This window comes from Camellia sinensis, chromosome 11, assembly GCF_055761805.1.
Source record: "Camellia sinensis isolate YWXY chromosome 11, ASM5576180v1, whole genome shotgun sequence".
In the NCBI taxonomy this organism is placed as follows: Eukaryota; Viridiplantae; Streptophyta; class Magnoliopsida; order Ericales; family Theaceae; genus Camellia; species Camellia sinensis.
In genome coordinates, this window is record NC_138971.1 from 171,678,366 (window position 1) to 171,693,912 (window position 15,547).

General features: G+C 34.7%; 1 protein-coding gene across 1 annotated transcript in view; it reads left to right on the forward strand.

The window, feature by feature from the left end:
* Positions 1-813: 813 nt before the first annotated feature.
* LOC114323838 (uncharacterized) overlaps positions 814-15,547 on the forward strand; it is a 43,628-nt gene continuing 28,894 nt past the window's right edge. The window contains exons 1-4 of the mRNA XM_082895669.1: positions 814-904; positions 2,715-2,826; positions 3,139-3,205; positions 9,060-9,135. Coding sequence (XP_082751795.1) covers positions 814-904; positions 2,715-2,826; positions 3,139-3,205; positions 9,060-9,135 — 346 coding nt within the window. The remainder of the gene's footprint in view (positions 905-2,714; positions 2,827-3,138; positions 3,206-9,059; positions 9,136-15,547) is intronic.

A 15,547-nucleotide genomic window follows, 5' to 3' on the forward strand; every position in this document is an offset into this window, starting at 1 on the left:
GATTAATTACAGCAATTTTTTTGCTTGGGTTTAGTTAGTTTTTACCAATTGTGTAAAAGCAAGTTTTATTTGCTTGTATTGTTAGAAGGATTTTATTTGCTTAATTATTGTTGTGGCAATTTTTTACATTACTTGTAATTTGGTTAGCAATTTTTAAATTGCTTGTAAGTTTGGAATTTGGTTTGGTTTTCTGTAATAGAAACCAAAGTGTTTAGCCTTGGCTAAAGAGTAGTTCTTATTTGCTTAGAAATGACAACTAAGACGGATTTGGTTTTAAACATTTGGGGTTTAAGGAAGTCTTTGGGTTTAATCATTTTATTCCCAAAGTGTTGGAAAACTAAGTTTGGAGAAAGTTTTGGTTAAAATCTAATTATTCCCAAAGTGTTTTGGTTTTGAGAAAAGAAACCAAATTTTAGCATTAGTTAAAATATTTATGATTTTATTCAGAAATAATGGGCTCAGTTCTGAGAGTACTGGTTAACTTTTATGAGTGGTATAATTATGGTAGCAAATTTTATTTGTTTGGAAATTGGTTTGTTATAACCTAATTTATCCATTGGAAAACTTAATTTTAAATTTGTTTCCTATGGACTAGGAGTCAACAAGCTCTTGAAAGTTTTGTTTAAGGTTAACTGGATCTTAAGTGGGACCGATATGATCTCTCCAGTCTTCCTGAAACTTTTTTGGCCATGTTCGATTCTAGGGTAAGTGGTGAGATCAGTTTTAAATTAAATTTCAAACTGTGGATTTTCTAGTGTTAAGTTTAGTTTTTGAAAAAATAGAATGGCGAAATTATGTTGTGATTTTTCAGAAATGGCTTCAAGAGGTGACAACAGAAATGATGTTCCACTTGACAACCTTAAGCCTTACGAGGTTCTTAAAGGAAGATCTAGAGAGATCAAGCGTGATTAAGGAAATCATAAGATTGCATGATAATATCTCTGAATTAATCAGAGGCAACTAGTATGTTATCATTGTGTCAATTATAGCATATATGATTGCTATGTGACTTTGCTTGAAAGCAAAGATAAGACAACCTGTTTGGGTGGGTGAATATTTTTTTGAATTTTTAAATTCCAAATATATTCTTAAATTAGTGGCTCCTAGTGAGTACAAAATCACTAATCACAGAGATAGAAAACTGGTTGTTCCTAGGAGGTGTTAGACGATTGACTATACAATATGAGATTGTGGTTCCTAATAGTAAACAAATTACTGATCACATGTCAAGACATGATGGTTCCTAGTATTGGAGAGGCTACTAATCATATGTCAAGACATGATGATTCCTAGTAATGAAAGAGTCTATTGATCCTATGTCAGGACGTTGTGATTCCTAATAGTAAAGTGACTACTGACCACAGGTTAAAACATTGTGATTCCAAGTAGTAGAAACAGGGCCGGCCCTGAGATTTAGGGGACCCAAGGCGAATTTCAAAAATGGGGCCCTCTTACATTGAAAAAAAAAAGAAAAGAAATTCATGAATAAAACTATAAGTTACAACTTTTTTATTTATTTGTACCTACAAAAAAAATTACATGCATATATAATCATTAAAATTATAAACAAAAATTTACTTTCATATATTAAGATATAAAGTAATTATTACAAATACTTAAAAAAAAATAAAAATCTAGTCTCGTTGCTTTTTTTTTTTTTTGGGCCCTATGCTCAATTGGGCTTATAGTATTTGGACCTTTTTTTTTATATCTAAAACACAAAATTATATTTGGGGACCTCTATTTTCAGTCTAAATTTGGGGGGCCAAGGCGCAGGTCTCTCTTGCCTGCCTGCAGGGCCAGCCCTGAGTAGAAAGTCTATTGACCACATGCTGAGAAATTAGTGATTCCTAGTGATAAGACTACTGGCCACGTTATGAAGTTCCGAACAGTAGACTATTGGACATTGGATTTGTGTTTCCTAATAGTAAGACTATTGGCTTCAGAGTGATAGGTTGGACCAAATATGTTTGGGTTCCTAATTCGATTGATGACAGTCTGGGAATGTATTTATTGTGATATGATTTTGAGAGTTTCATAATCATTGTGACACAAGGAATTGTTTGAAGACCCCGTATGAATTTTTAGAAAAGGCCAAGAGCTTTTGTATAAATTCTACAAATGTGGGGGTGTCATGCAAAAAGTGGTAATACCTAAACCCAAGAGGGTTAGGATAAGTCTAAAAATCTGTTAACTTTGTATTCAACGGTTATGCACATAATAACAGTGCGTATCGATTTCTTGTGTATAGGTCGACATTTCCAGATATACACAAGAATACTTTCATGGAATCAAGAAATGCATCTTTCTTTGAAGATGTATTTCCTTGTCGTCCCCAAGGAGGGATTCCGAGTTCCATGAAAGAGGTTGAAGGTCTGGACTTCTTGACTTATATGTTAGAGGAAGAACCTCAAACTTTCTATAAAACCATGACTTAATCTGAAAGTCCTTTGTAGAAAGAAGCAATTAAGAGTGAGATTGACTCCATCTTACAGAACCATACTTGGTTGATCTACCCCCAGGCAGTAAGGCCTTGGAGAGCAAGTGGATCTTTAGAAGAAAGAGATAAGCCTAGAAGATGTAAATAGACTAGGACTTTAAAGTTCTTTTGTCCAATCTTCTTAAACCTATATGGTGGCTAGTATGGCTAAAAGCTTCTTTGTAGTTGTGATTTCTCTAGAAATAAGTTATTAATTTAACTTTTTCTTGCATAGGTAGTAAGCCTTGGGATGCAAGTGAAATGAAAGCCGATAAGATAGGCTTGTTATCAAAGGATATTGGCAAAGAGAAGGCCTGGATTGTTTTGATACGTGATCACCAGTTATGGTGAGTGTGATCGCAATTATGAAAAGTCTGGAGATACATCAAGATGGATGTTCATATAGCTTTTTCCTATATGAAGATTTAATTGAATAAATCCTTATGGAACAACCTAAAGGGTTTGTCGATTCCAGGACGAAAGATTGTAAGCTTGAGAATCATTTTATGATTTGAAATAAGTACAGAAATAATGACATGAGAAATTTGATTGCACTATGTTGTTAAATAGGTATTAACAAATGTGTTTATGTCAAAGACATTGACAATAGTATATGTCGTGTTGTGTTTGTGTGTAGGTGACATGCTCATTATTGGCAGTTATGAGAAGATTTTCAATACTACCAAGTGGATGTTGAACTTTAAGTTTGACATGAGCCTTGCAGATGTATATTTGAGAATTAAGATTTCCTGACCATTTGCTGGTAGTGTACTTTCTCAATCTCATTATTTTGATAAGAGTCTTGAGAAGTATAAGTCAGATACAAGTGTGTTAAAGATTTCGGTAGACTTTAGTCTCCGTTTGACCAAGAATAAATGGAATATCCATGGGTCATTGGAATTTTGAAGTATCTAATGAGTTGTACAAGGCCATGTATAGCCTACTCAGGTAGCAGGTTTAGTAGATACACGAGTAATCCTAATGCTACTCATTAGAAGGGCATTATGTTGGTGTTGGATTATTTACACTACACCCTGGATTATGGGTTGCATAACACTTGATATCTAGTTGTACTAGAAGGGTACAAAAGGCGCCTACTGGATATCTGATGCAAAGACTATGAATCCATTAGTGGATATAGTTCTCTAAATTGGAGCTGCAACAATGTCTTGGAGATCTTCCAATCAAATATGTATCACGAGATCAATGATGGAATCAAAATTAAGTACTTCAGATAAAGCTACTAAAATAACTGAATGGCTTTGCCATTTGTTTAAGGGTATTCCATGTTGATTAAAAGTTGTGCTATCAATTTTGTATCCTTTGCTACAACCAATCAAGTATTGGTAGGGCATAGATGGAAGGTCTAGACATTTTCGTCAAAGACATAGTTCCATACGACGACTACTCTCGTGTGTTGTCACTATAGACTATATACAGTCTAAAGACGATATTACGGATCCGTTAACCAAAAGGTTAAATCGAGAGTTAGTACGAAAGTCGTCAAAAGGAATAGGGTTAAGGCCTTTAGCGAATGTTACCGGAATGGAAAACCCAACCTAGTTGATTGGAGATCCCAAGATCTAGGTTCAAAGGGACAACCTAATTGTGTGTAACAGATGAGTCACTGTGGAGGTAAATCCTTCTGCCCATTCCATTATATAGTGATACCCTGTGGGGTGGGAGGTTAAGTTGATACTTTTAATGACCTAAGTGTTATGAATAGTCAACCGCGGTACATAGAGATACCTTATGTAGGTCACCTATGTGAGTGTGAAGTAGGGCCACTTCTTTAAGAATTGACGAGGCTGAATTCTTTAAAAGAACAATCACTGAACCAGGCTAGTGTTCTAACGCCAAACCGGACACACCAGTGAGAACAAGAATAATGGTTGGAGTAACTCCTGTGTGAGGTCTATTGTCTCGATTTACACAAACGGCAGAACAGTTCAAGACATCACGTTCATTGGTCAGCCAATAAATCCGATAGGCTTTCACTACGAAAGGTTCAAGGCCAACATCTACCTTTTCTGATGCAGGGTTATTCTGTGTGCTCTCTCTTCAGAGTCTTTGTTATTAAGTGTTGTCCATTTTTCTTTATTCGACCAATTTTATTCATGTGGGGGATTGTTAGAAAATAATGATTTTTCGACAACTTTAATTCTAAATTAAAGTGGGACCTAACTGCGGGTTGGGGTGGGTCTGGGTGGTTTTGTATTATCTTAAGTGAGAAGATTGTAATACAAAAATAATGAGCCAAAACCATTGAGTTTTAGGTTTAGATTTGGACTTAGTCTTGGTTTGGATTGGGCCTAGACTTGTACTTGTGCATGTGCTGGGTTTGGTCTTAGACTTGGACTTGGACCTAGTCTTGAGCTTTGGGTTGAGCTATGTCACGACCCAAACCTGCCCCTATAGGTTTAGCGTCGTAACCGGCCAGTAATCCTTGGATTACAGAAGGCCTCTTAACAATTAGATTTGTAATTAGGGGCTACAGAAGTAAATACATAAAAGAAAAATATACATAGTCCATCAAGCTGTATAGACATACATGGGACTGATAATCTTAACTTTTATAAACATACGAATGATATCATAAGTACAGTATTTACACGTCACCTCATGTACATATAAAAGGAAAACTTGTTCATAGAGCAAAAGGAACAGTCTTATACATTCATATTAACACAGCCACAAGACATAACTTGATCTGAAACCTCCTCGTGAGGTGCAAAAGGTGGTTGACAAACACAAAAATGCTTCAGGCATCATTTTAAGCCTGATCACAAGCCTACTCACCTATATACATAATAAATAACTAGTGAGCGATGGCCTAGTGAATAATAACAGAGTAAAGGGGTAAATGAATGATGTCCCATAACTGTGTCTGAAACCAAAGTTCACATTTGTATTCTCATTCTGAACATGTATACAGAGATCAGAGATTCATGCTAAATCTTACATAGTGCATTCGCTAGCACTGGCAGAACACATACAGAGAATCTTAAATTGTACTTGTCAGTTCTATAGAAGAACCTCTGGTCCGGTAAGGATAACTTGTCAGTTCCATAAAGAAACCTTCGGACTGGGAACTTGTAAACTTGTCAGTTCCACCTAGGAACCTCCAGCCGGGTACAAATAGCTTGTCAGTTCCATAAGGAACCTCCGGTACCTGTCACTTGTAACACACTTGAATCATAGCATAATGTCACTTGTAACATACTTGAATCATAGAATAATGTCAGAAATGCTTGTTATTGTTAGACAATCATTCATAGTATAAAACATGACATTTCATTCAACAGATCTTATTTCATATACCGAAAATAATTTAACTTGAACATAGCTTTACTAAGTTATTACTCAAAGATAACACATGCTGCAAGTAGACAATTCAACTTCCTTGTGGCGTGTGACCTACACAATTACAGAACGAACGTATATTGAATTACACACCCGAAAATAATAACTTAGTCCCTTCTTGTTCTGGTGTGTTTCTACTTCATTAACCTCATTATGATGTCTTAATCATGGCCTAGGAATGCTTAGGATGGAATGCGGATGCAGAAATGCACTTAAAAATATTTTTCAAAACTTGCTGAAAATAGGGTCCACACTCGAGTGGGCATGTAGAATGTGAGGGTCCGCTCGAGCGTAACTCCCTTCGCTTGAGCGGTCTATAAATTTTGAAAAAAAGTACTAGTTGCTTGTTTTTTACGCTCGACGGACGCTCAGTCTCCGCTCGAGTGTAAGACTCAGACCTTTGCTCGAGCGTGACTTTTGTCACTCGAGCATGCTGCAAAACACAAGAACTTCTGAAGGCTTGCATTTTACGCTCGAGCGTACTTCAGGTCGCTCGAGCGGAAGTGCACGCACTCAGAGTGGTCTTGAGCGTGGATTCCTGTGCTCGAGCGTAGATGCAAATTCTGAAATTTCTAGATTTGATCTCCAAGTTCAAAACTTAATCTTTAAGCACCAAAACTTGATTTTTCTGGGCCAAAACTTAAGAAAATACATGGAAACTCTCAAAACAACATGAATTAAAGATCATTACAAGAAATCATGGCCCAATGGCTTGCTAATTTAGCAAAATTCAACTTGAAGTGTAGGAACATGCTATAAATATGACATGCATGCATAATTTGAGTTCATAGCTTCCCAAAACATGACTAAATAAAATATTCTACTCAAAAACATGGTGAATGCTTAGATTACAACCACAATATGAACATGCATGTGAGATTTCTCATGAAAATAACTTCAAAACTTCATGATATGGACATGCATGCATGGAATGACTTACAATTCCCAAGTTCTAACTCAATTCTTGCATAAATCAACATAATTCTCTTGAGTTCATGCATTATCGTCTAGATTTCAAGGTTTAAGGATAAAATTCTTACCTAGAGGCGTGAGTTCACAAGTCTTGAAGTTATAACTCTTAAATTCTCCTCAATTCCTCTAATTCTTGCTAGCTTGGCTTCAAATTGACTCCAATCTCTCCCCCTTCTCTCACTCTCACGGTTGTGTGTGTGTATAGGCTCAAAAGTGTGTTGAATGAAGGGAAGAAAGATTAGTGGAGGCAATAGGTGCCTTATATAGGCTTCATTAATGTTGGTTTATTAAAACTAATCAAATGGGTATCAAATTAATCTAATTTAATCGTTCCGAATCGAATTTCAATTGAGCTTACCATAATGTTCTAAAAATTCCAAATAGCACATATATCAAGCCAATTTCGTGATTGAATGTAGATAAGGCCTTCGATTTACAGAACAAAATAGAAATTAAAATAGATGCGTCTACGATGAACATATAAAATCACAAATTATGCAACACATATGCAATTAATTCAAAATCTAGTCTTAATAACTTATTAGGTATATCAAATCATGGATTAACGTTAATCGTAGGTTGGGATTGTTACAAGCTATGTTGGGCTTAGTTTGTGCATGTGTTTGAGATTGAGCTTGGATCGGGTTGTGAACCAACACCCGTATCCATTTCGCAACCCATCTAGTTTAATTCTCAAAACTTATACATTATATACACATTATGATTTATATAATGGTTTTGGAGTTTTGAACTTTTGTAACTCTAGCCCTAATGGCTAGACTTGATGACATTTGATGACACTGTTGATGTTAGCCTTCATGGCTAACACTTTCCCTTACTAGTATAAATAGAGGCTTGTCTCCTCTAACTTAGTAGGTTGTTTTTAGAGAGGTTTTGTGATGGAAAATGAAATAGTGTTTTGAGATAAAAAGTTGGAGATGGTTTTTTACACCAAAGAAAAATTTTCATATCTTCTTTTGTTAGCCGCTTCTTTGATTCTTGTTAGAGATAGTGCATCCACTATCAAGTTCGCTAAAGCTATTTAGAGGGTGCTTCTATATTAGCTGGTTTCGACTGTCGTATCCTGAGAGACAGACACCGGCGTACCTCTAGCATCCATCGGGAGATGGTGAATCAGTTTTAAGGACACTGTGGCATCACACAGGCTTCGGTTTGCTTCTTTTTACTAATTTTATTTATTACGAATTTTTGTAAATTTCAGCATGTTTTTGGTTCTAAAATTTTAATATGAATCTATTTGTTTTAGTTGATCACATAATTTGTACAACAGATAGATTATTAGTTTATTCGTTTAAGTCCTTTCAAATCCTGTTCATAATTCTCTCTCTAACTTCAATGGAAAAGAAGGTGAATTTTCTCTTTGTTTCCTCTGTTCTGTTTCTTTTAATGTGCGTACATACATGTTGCACATATATGTTTGTAGATTTCCATGTATGTGTGTTTTTATTTTGCCAGATTTTGATCAAAGGGGGGTTCAATTTCATGGGTTTCTAATCCATACTTGTTTTGCTATTTCTTTTGGTATTTATGTGAATTTTGAGTCCATTTCTTGATGGGTTTTGTATTTTCTATCATTTTAATGAGAATTTGCGTTTAGATTCCCTTCATTTTCTGTGGGATGTATTTTAATTTGATGGGTTTGATTGTAATTCATCTTTATTATGATTAGTTCATACCCATTTGATGGGTTTCTAACCCATACTCTGTTTTGGAATCACTCTCTCTCTCTCTCTCTCTCTCTCTCTCTCTCTCGCCCATTTATCGATTTTTCTGCTATTTCAAAGAGAATTTAGGCTTCAATTCCTTCGTTTTCTTAGAGAAACACATGAATTATATGTTGTGAGTTTCAAAAACATGAACAATATGTTGCGTTCTTAATCTAATCTATACTTGTTCTCTTGTTTTTATGTGAATTTTGAGCCCATTTATTAATAGGTTTCTTTCATTTTACAAAGAATCTAAGTTTCAATTCCCTTCATTTTCTTAGAAAAACATGAATTATACATGTTATGAATTCCAAAACCATGAATCTTGAATTTTCCCAAAGTGCTTTATTATGTGGTCCTAACTGAGAATCTTAGTGGATTTTCACTTTTGATGTTTTTTTCCTCTTCAAAAACAGATTCTAAAGAGGATTGTAATCTTGCACCCTGTTTTCGAATAATTTTTTCAAGTCTTTTTCAATGCTTTTCTAACTTCTTCTTTTTTGTTGTTTTTGTTGCAGAAAGTAGTATTGAAATTGGATGTGCATGATGAAAAGGCCAAGCATGAGGCCATGAAAACAATTAGTAGCCTCACAGGTATTACATGGCTTTGCCACACCTAATTTTCAAATATGCATCTTTGTTATGAAACAGTGGTTATTTGGGTATCAAACTTATCAAAATAAATCAATGGGAAACAACAAAAAGCACACGCACATGATTTATGTTGTTTGGTTCATAACCTACGTCCACACAAACATGATAGGAAGAATACTTTGTTATCGAGGAAGCAAGTTTAAAAGTGGACTCTATATTTTTGTCTAGTTGAGCAACTCACTGATCAATCTGTTTTGATTCTCCAAACAATGTAGGGATTGATTCAATTGTTATGGACATGAATGAGAAGAAATTGATAGTGATCGAATCCGTTGATCCTGTCATTGTAGTGAGCAAATTACGAACCGTAGTGACTATTAGGCAGGCCAAAGAGCCCGAAAAAAAAAAAAAAAAGAATAGCTAAAACAAGAAGAAGCCAAGAAAGAAGAGGGCAAAAAAGGTGATGATAAGAAGAATGATGAAGAAAAGCAGATTGAAGAGCTTGTGAAGGCCTACAGAGCTTACAATCCTTACATGACTCAATACTACCATATCCATAATGCTGAGGAAAACCCAAATGCTTGTGTTATCTGTTGAAAGTGTGAGATTGAGAAGTAAAGAGTTTATAGTTAGAACATTGTGTTCATTGGGGGTTAGGTTTTGTGTTGTGTCCAAACACCCATCTGCGATGAAAGTGTTGGAACAATCTTCTGTGTAAAATAAATAATTTAAAACTAAATCAAACAAATAAAAATAAATTACTTGTAGAATTTATTTACCGATGTGAATAAGTACACAAATGATCAAGTCGAGTGTGTGACACTCTGTCCTTAACATAGATTCGCCTCCTTCGGTGCTTGCGGATAAATGACGTCTATCTCTCAGGATACAATGATCTTTCACAGATTGTAGTAGCACTCCAGACAATCTGTACGGCGAACAAAACTTGTGTTCTATACTCTTAGAGATTTTCTTTAAATAATATGTAGAATATATATGCAAGAGAGCATAAAGGAAGGCAAGGAAAATAGATTTTTCGGAATGAAACAATTGATGGAACAGATTTGGTATTTATAGAGCCGAACATGTATGAATTTCAAACTGAATAAATATGAATTGAAACTGGAACAGGTGCAAGATCTGTTTGAACCTAGTTTTGAATCTATCTGGAAAAACCAAATTTGTTTGGTTGTTTGAACCTGCTAGACCGCTGGAACTTGGACATGAGGAGGAAATGTTTTGGACAGAAAATTGAATTCAAATTTGTTGAAAATTTTGAAATAATTTTATTTAGAAAAATTAAATTTTGCTGCAAGAATTTTTGAAAAAATTTAAACAAATTTTATCAAAAAAATTAAAGTTAGAACTGACCCAACCCGACCCGATCCATAACCCGGCTCGGCTCGGCCGTCTGGTTGGAAGGATGGTGTCGGCGGCGCACGAGTGCCTGTATGGTGGTTTGTGCTAAGGCCCACTTTGTCCGTAACTCCTCCATTCTACAAACTTGGGGTACCCCTTGGGGCCCAACCCAAGTGTTGCCACCTAGAACTTATATACACACATAAGTTCTTTTAAGTTTCATTGTGGGACTACCATTACAAAGAAACTTACATTTACTTCTTTAATTGTCCATTCCACAAATCCAAAAACAACGTCAACTTCTCTTTTACTTATAAATAGTTTTGATGAACCGTCTTCACTGGGTGATTTGCCATGCGACAAGGAACACGTCACCTCTCCACCCCAAAAGACGTTTGGGACCCACTCAAATTTGGGCTCACAATTGGCCCAAAATAAGCCTATAAAACCATAAATTCCAACAATCTCCCACATGAATAGAATTTGACGGAGAGAAAATGTAACAACATGATCTAATTACAGAGAGTACAGAAATTGAAAATATTCTACAAAGGATAGGTAGCTTTTGGCTTTGAACCTTCCCTTGTGAGACACTATTGGTTTTACTAGCTAACCAGTGAACATGATATCTTGAACTGTTCAGCCATTTGTGTAAACCAAGACAATAGAACTCACACAGTATATCACCAGACACAGTTTAGTTCTCACTATTGTGGTCATTTTGGCCCTGAACAACCTGGTCTTTTATGAGTGCTCTAGAGAATTGTAGCCTTTCACAAATCTCATAGAACCGGCCCAATTCACACTCATATAGGTGATTCTTATGAAGAGTATCTTGCCATACTCCACTAGGTATTCCTAGATATAAGAATCATTAAAAGTATTACTTAATCTAAAACGCTGCAAACATCACTATTTCATCATAGAAATGGATAGGAGTTTGACTCCTTAGTGATCTTTATGAGTCATACACAACTCGGTTGTCCCTTTGAACCTAGATCTTGAGATCTCCAGTCAACTAGGTTGGGTTGCCGTTATGGTAACTCTTATTTAATAGGCTTAAGTCCCATTCCTCTTGATGAATTCTCAACTAACTCTCTTACTAACCCTTTGGTTAGTGGATCCGCTATGTTGTCTTTAGACTTCACATATTCAATGGAAATAATTTCATTAGAGAGTAGTTGTCTTACGATGTTATGTCGACGACGAATGTGTCGCGGCTTACCGTAATACATATGACTTTGTGCTCTACCTATTGCTGATTGACTATCACAATGTATACAAATAGCAGGCACCAGTTTTGGCCACATTGGAATATCTTCAAGGAAGTGGCGAAGTCATTCTACCTCTTCCTCAGCTTTATCTAAAGCTATGAATTCTGATTCCATAGTAGAACTAGCAATGTAAGTCTGTTTGGAAGATTTCTAAGATACAGCTGTCCCACCAAGAGTAAAGACATATCTACTGGTGAATTTTCAGTCTCTAGTATCCGATATCCAATTTGCATCATAGTATCCTTCAAGTACTGCTGGTTATCTAGTATAATTAAGCACAATGTTACGAGTAAATCGGAGATATCTTAGAACCTTTATAATTGCTTTCCAGTGTTCTACTCCTGGATTACTCGTATATCTACTTAATTTACTTACTGCATAGGCTATATCTGGGCAAGTGCAGTTCATCAAGTACATTAAGATTCCAATAATTTGAACATACTCTAATTGAGAAATACTTTCCTGTACATTCTTAGAAAGAAACAAATTAACATCCACAGGTGTTCTAGCAAAATGATCATCATCTTTGCTAAATTTGTCAAGTATTTTCTCAATGTAATGTGCTTGTGACAAATCATAACCTTCTAATGTTTTGGTAATTTTCATATATAGTATTACATCAACAATCCCTATGTCTTTCATGTCAAAATGTTTATTCAACATTTTCTTGGTAGTTTTAATCATGTCATTATTACTACCTATGATGAACATATCATCCACATAAAGACATATTATTGCATAACCTTTATCTGTGTTTTTAATATAAACACGCTTGTCACATTCATTAATTTTAAATCCATTTGACATCATTGCCTTGTCAAATTTTTAATGTCATTACTTTGGCGCTTGTTTTAGACCATATAATGATTTAACCAATTTACACACTTTCTTTTCATTTCCTGGAATAGAAAATCCTTCTAGTTGTTCCATGTAAATTTCTTCATCTAACTCACCATTTCAGAAAGTGGTTTTTATATCCATTTGATGAATTTCTAGATTGTATAAAGATGATATGTCAATTAGCATTAGGGGTGCAACATGGACGGGCTCAACCCGAGAAACTCGAACCCAGCCCAATTTTTTTTAGGGCTTGGACAAGATATTTTCAAATTCGGTACGGGTTTGGGCAAATATTCAGAAGCCCGAATTAAATTTGGGCGGGTTTGAGCAAAGATATCAAATAACCCAAGCAACCCGAAGCCCGAATTATACATATATAGATATATAAAAATATTAATATATATATATATATATAAATTCTTATCCATTACATAATATTAAAATAATTTATATTATTAAATTATATTGAATATATATTATATATACAAATAGCATAAAATCTTACTCTTTTTATTTTCACTCACAAATTGTAAAGACTACTATAGCGGCATCTCTTTTACATTATATAAATTATTTGTTTTGATGGTATTAATGATTTTCTATATAAAAAAAATGTAAATAAAGTCAAAGTTTAATAATTTAATAATGTAGCTGGAAAAAAAAATGAAATTGATTTACAATTCAGGCAGCTAGGGCAATTCGGGTTTGATTCAGGTCGGGCTTAGGCAGACAACATCGGGTAACAATTCGGGCCTGGCGCGGACCCGGATAGATCTTAGCACAACTTGGGCTGGGCTTGGACAACCTCCCAACCCGACCAAACCCGCCTGAGTTGCACCCCTAATTAGCATTCTAATGGATGTTATTCTAGTAACTGGTGAGTATATGTCAAAGTAGTCAAGACCTTATTTTTGTCTAAAACCTTCGACTACAAGTCTTGCCTTGTATTTTTCAATTGATCCATCTGCTTTCATTTTTCCCTTGAAAATCCACTTGTACCCAAGAGGTTTACAACCTGGTGGCAGATCTACCAATTTTCAAGTGTGATTTTGCAAGATGGATTCAACTTCACTATTCATAGCCTTTTCCATAAAGGACCTTCAGGACTAGACATAGCTTCTTTAAAAGTTAAAGGCTCATTTTCTAACGAAAATGTTAGGAAATCTGGACCAAAAGATTTGAGATTCTAGCACGTTTACTACGCCTAGGTTCCTCTTCCTCATTTTGATCTATCTCTTGCTTTTGTACTTGATCTTGCTAGTAATAGCATTATAAGATCCTGTGTTAGTACTAATCTCTTGTCCAGTCTTATTTGGAAATATATGTTCAAAGAAAGATGCATTCCAAGATTCAATAATAGTATTTACATGCATTTCTTAATGTTCTGACTTATGAATCAAAAACTGTATAACCAATGAAAATGAAATCAATAATTTTAGGACCTATCTTAATCTTTTTAGGACTAGGAATAGTCACTTCAACCAAATACCTCTACACTTTTAAGTATTTGTAGGATGGTACTCTCCTATGCTACATTTAATAAGGTGTTTGATTTACTTTTTTCCGGGGTACTTTGTTAAGTATATAATTAGCAGAAAGTATTGCTTCCTCCCACAAGTTTTGAGGTAATCCAAAACTTATTAACATAACATTCGTTATTTCTTTTAAAGTCCTATTTTTCCTTTCAGTAATTTCATTTTGCTGAGGTGAGTAAGGAGCGGTGGTTTGATGAATTATTCCATGTTCTTTACAAAATTCACCAAAAGGTGATTCATATTCATCATATCTATCACTTCTTAGTTTTTTAATTTCTTACCAAGTTGATTTTCAACTTCATTCTTATATTGAATGAAAGTTTCCAAAGTTTCATTATTTGTTCGAATTAAATAAACATAACTATATCTAGTATAGTTATTTATGAAAGTGATAAAATATTTTTTTCCACCTCTAGTTTGAATTAATTTAAAATCACAAATGTCACTATGAATTAATTTAAGTGGTTCTGAACTTCTTTCAATTGAATGAAAAGGGGTTTTGGTTAATTTTGCCTTAATACAAATTTCACATTTATGATTTAAAACAATGTCAGATTTAGGTAAACATTCCATATTAATTAATCTACGCAAAGATCTATAATTAACATGTCCTAGTCTACCATACCATAAATTTGAAGACTTAAGCAAGTAAGAAAAAAATGTATTTTTATTAATAACAGAGGGTACAATAGTCATTAAATTCATTTTGAAAAGGCTATCAGACATGTAACATTTTCCTACATACATCCCGTTTTTTGGTAAGTACAAATTTGTTATGTTAAAAAACTAGCCTAAACCCATTTTTACTCAACAAAGATCCAAAAACAAGATTCTTGCGAATGTCCGGTACATGCAACACATTGTTAAGAGTGAGTTTCTTTCCAGATGTCATCTTTAGAATAATCTTTCAATGTCTTTCAACTTTAGAAGTCGAAGAGTTGCCCATAAAAAGTTGTTTACTGTTGTCCACCACAGAATAAGATGTGAACATCTTTTTATCGGCATAGATGTGGCGAGTAGCACCAGTGTAACAACCCGAAAATTTAAGTTGTTCCTTAAATTTTATATTCGTATTATTTAATTATAAATGAGATTATCGGGAAAAAAAATATATAATTAGTTTAGATTTGGAAATTGAACCTAAAGGTAAGAGATAAGCATGAATTAATGGCGTATTAATGGAAATGCGACACGTGGGCAGCAGCGTGGCTTGGTGCCCACGGTTCTCTTTCTATATAAAGGAGGGGGGAGTTGCTCAAGAGAGAAAAAGGAAAGGAAATGAAAGGAAAACAAACTAAGAAAAGATAAAGAAAATACTAGAAGTGGAAAGGGTCTTTGGTAGTTGAAAGAAAGAGTAAGGTATTAATCTTAAGGTGAATTATATTATACCTTGGGTTACCATAA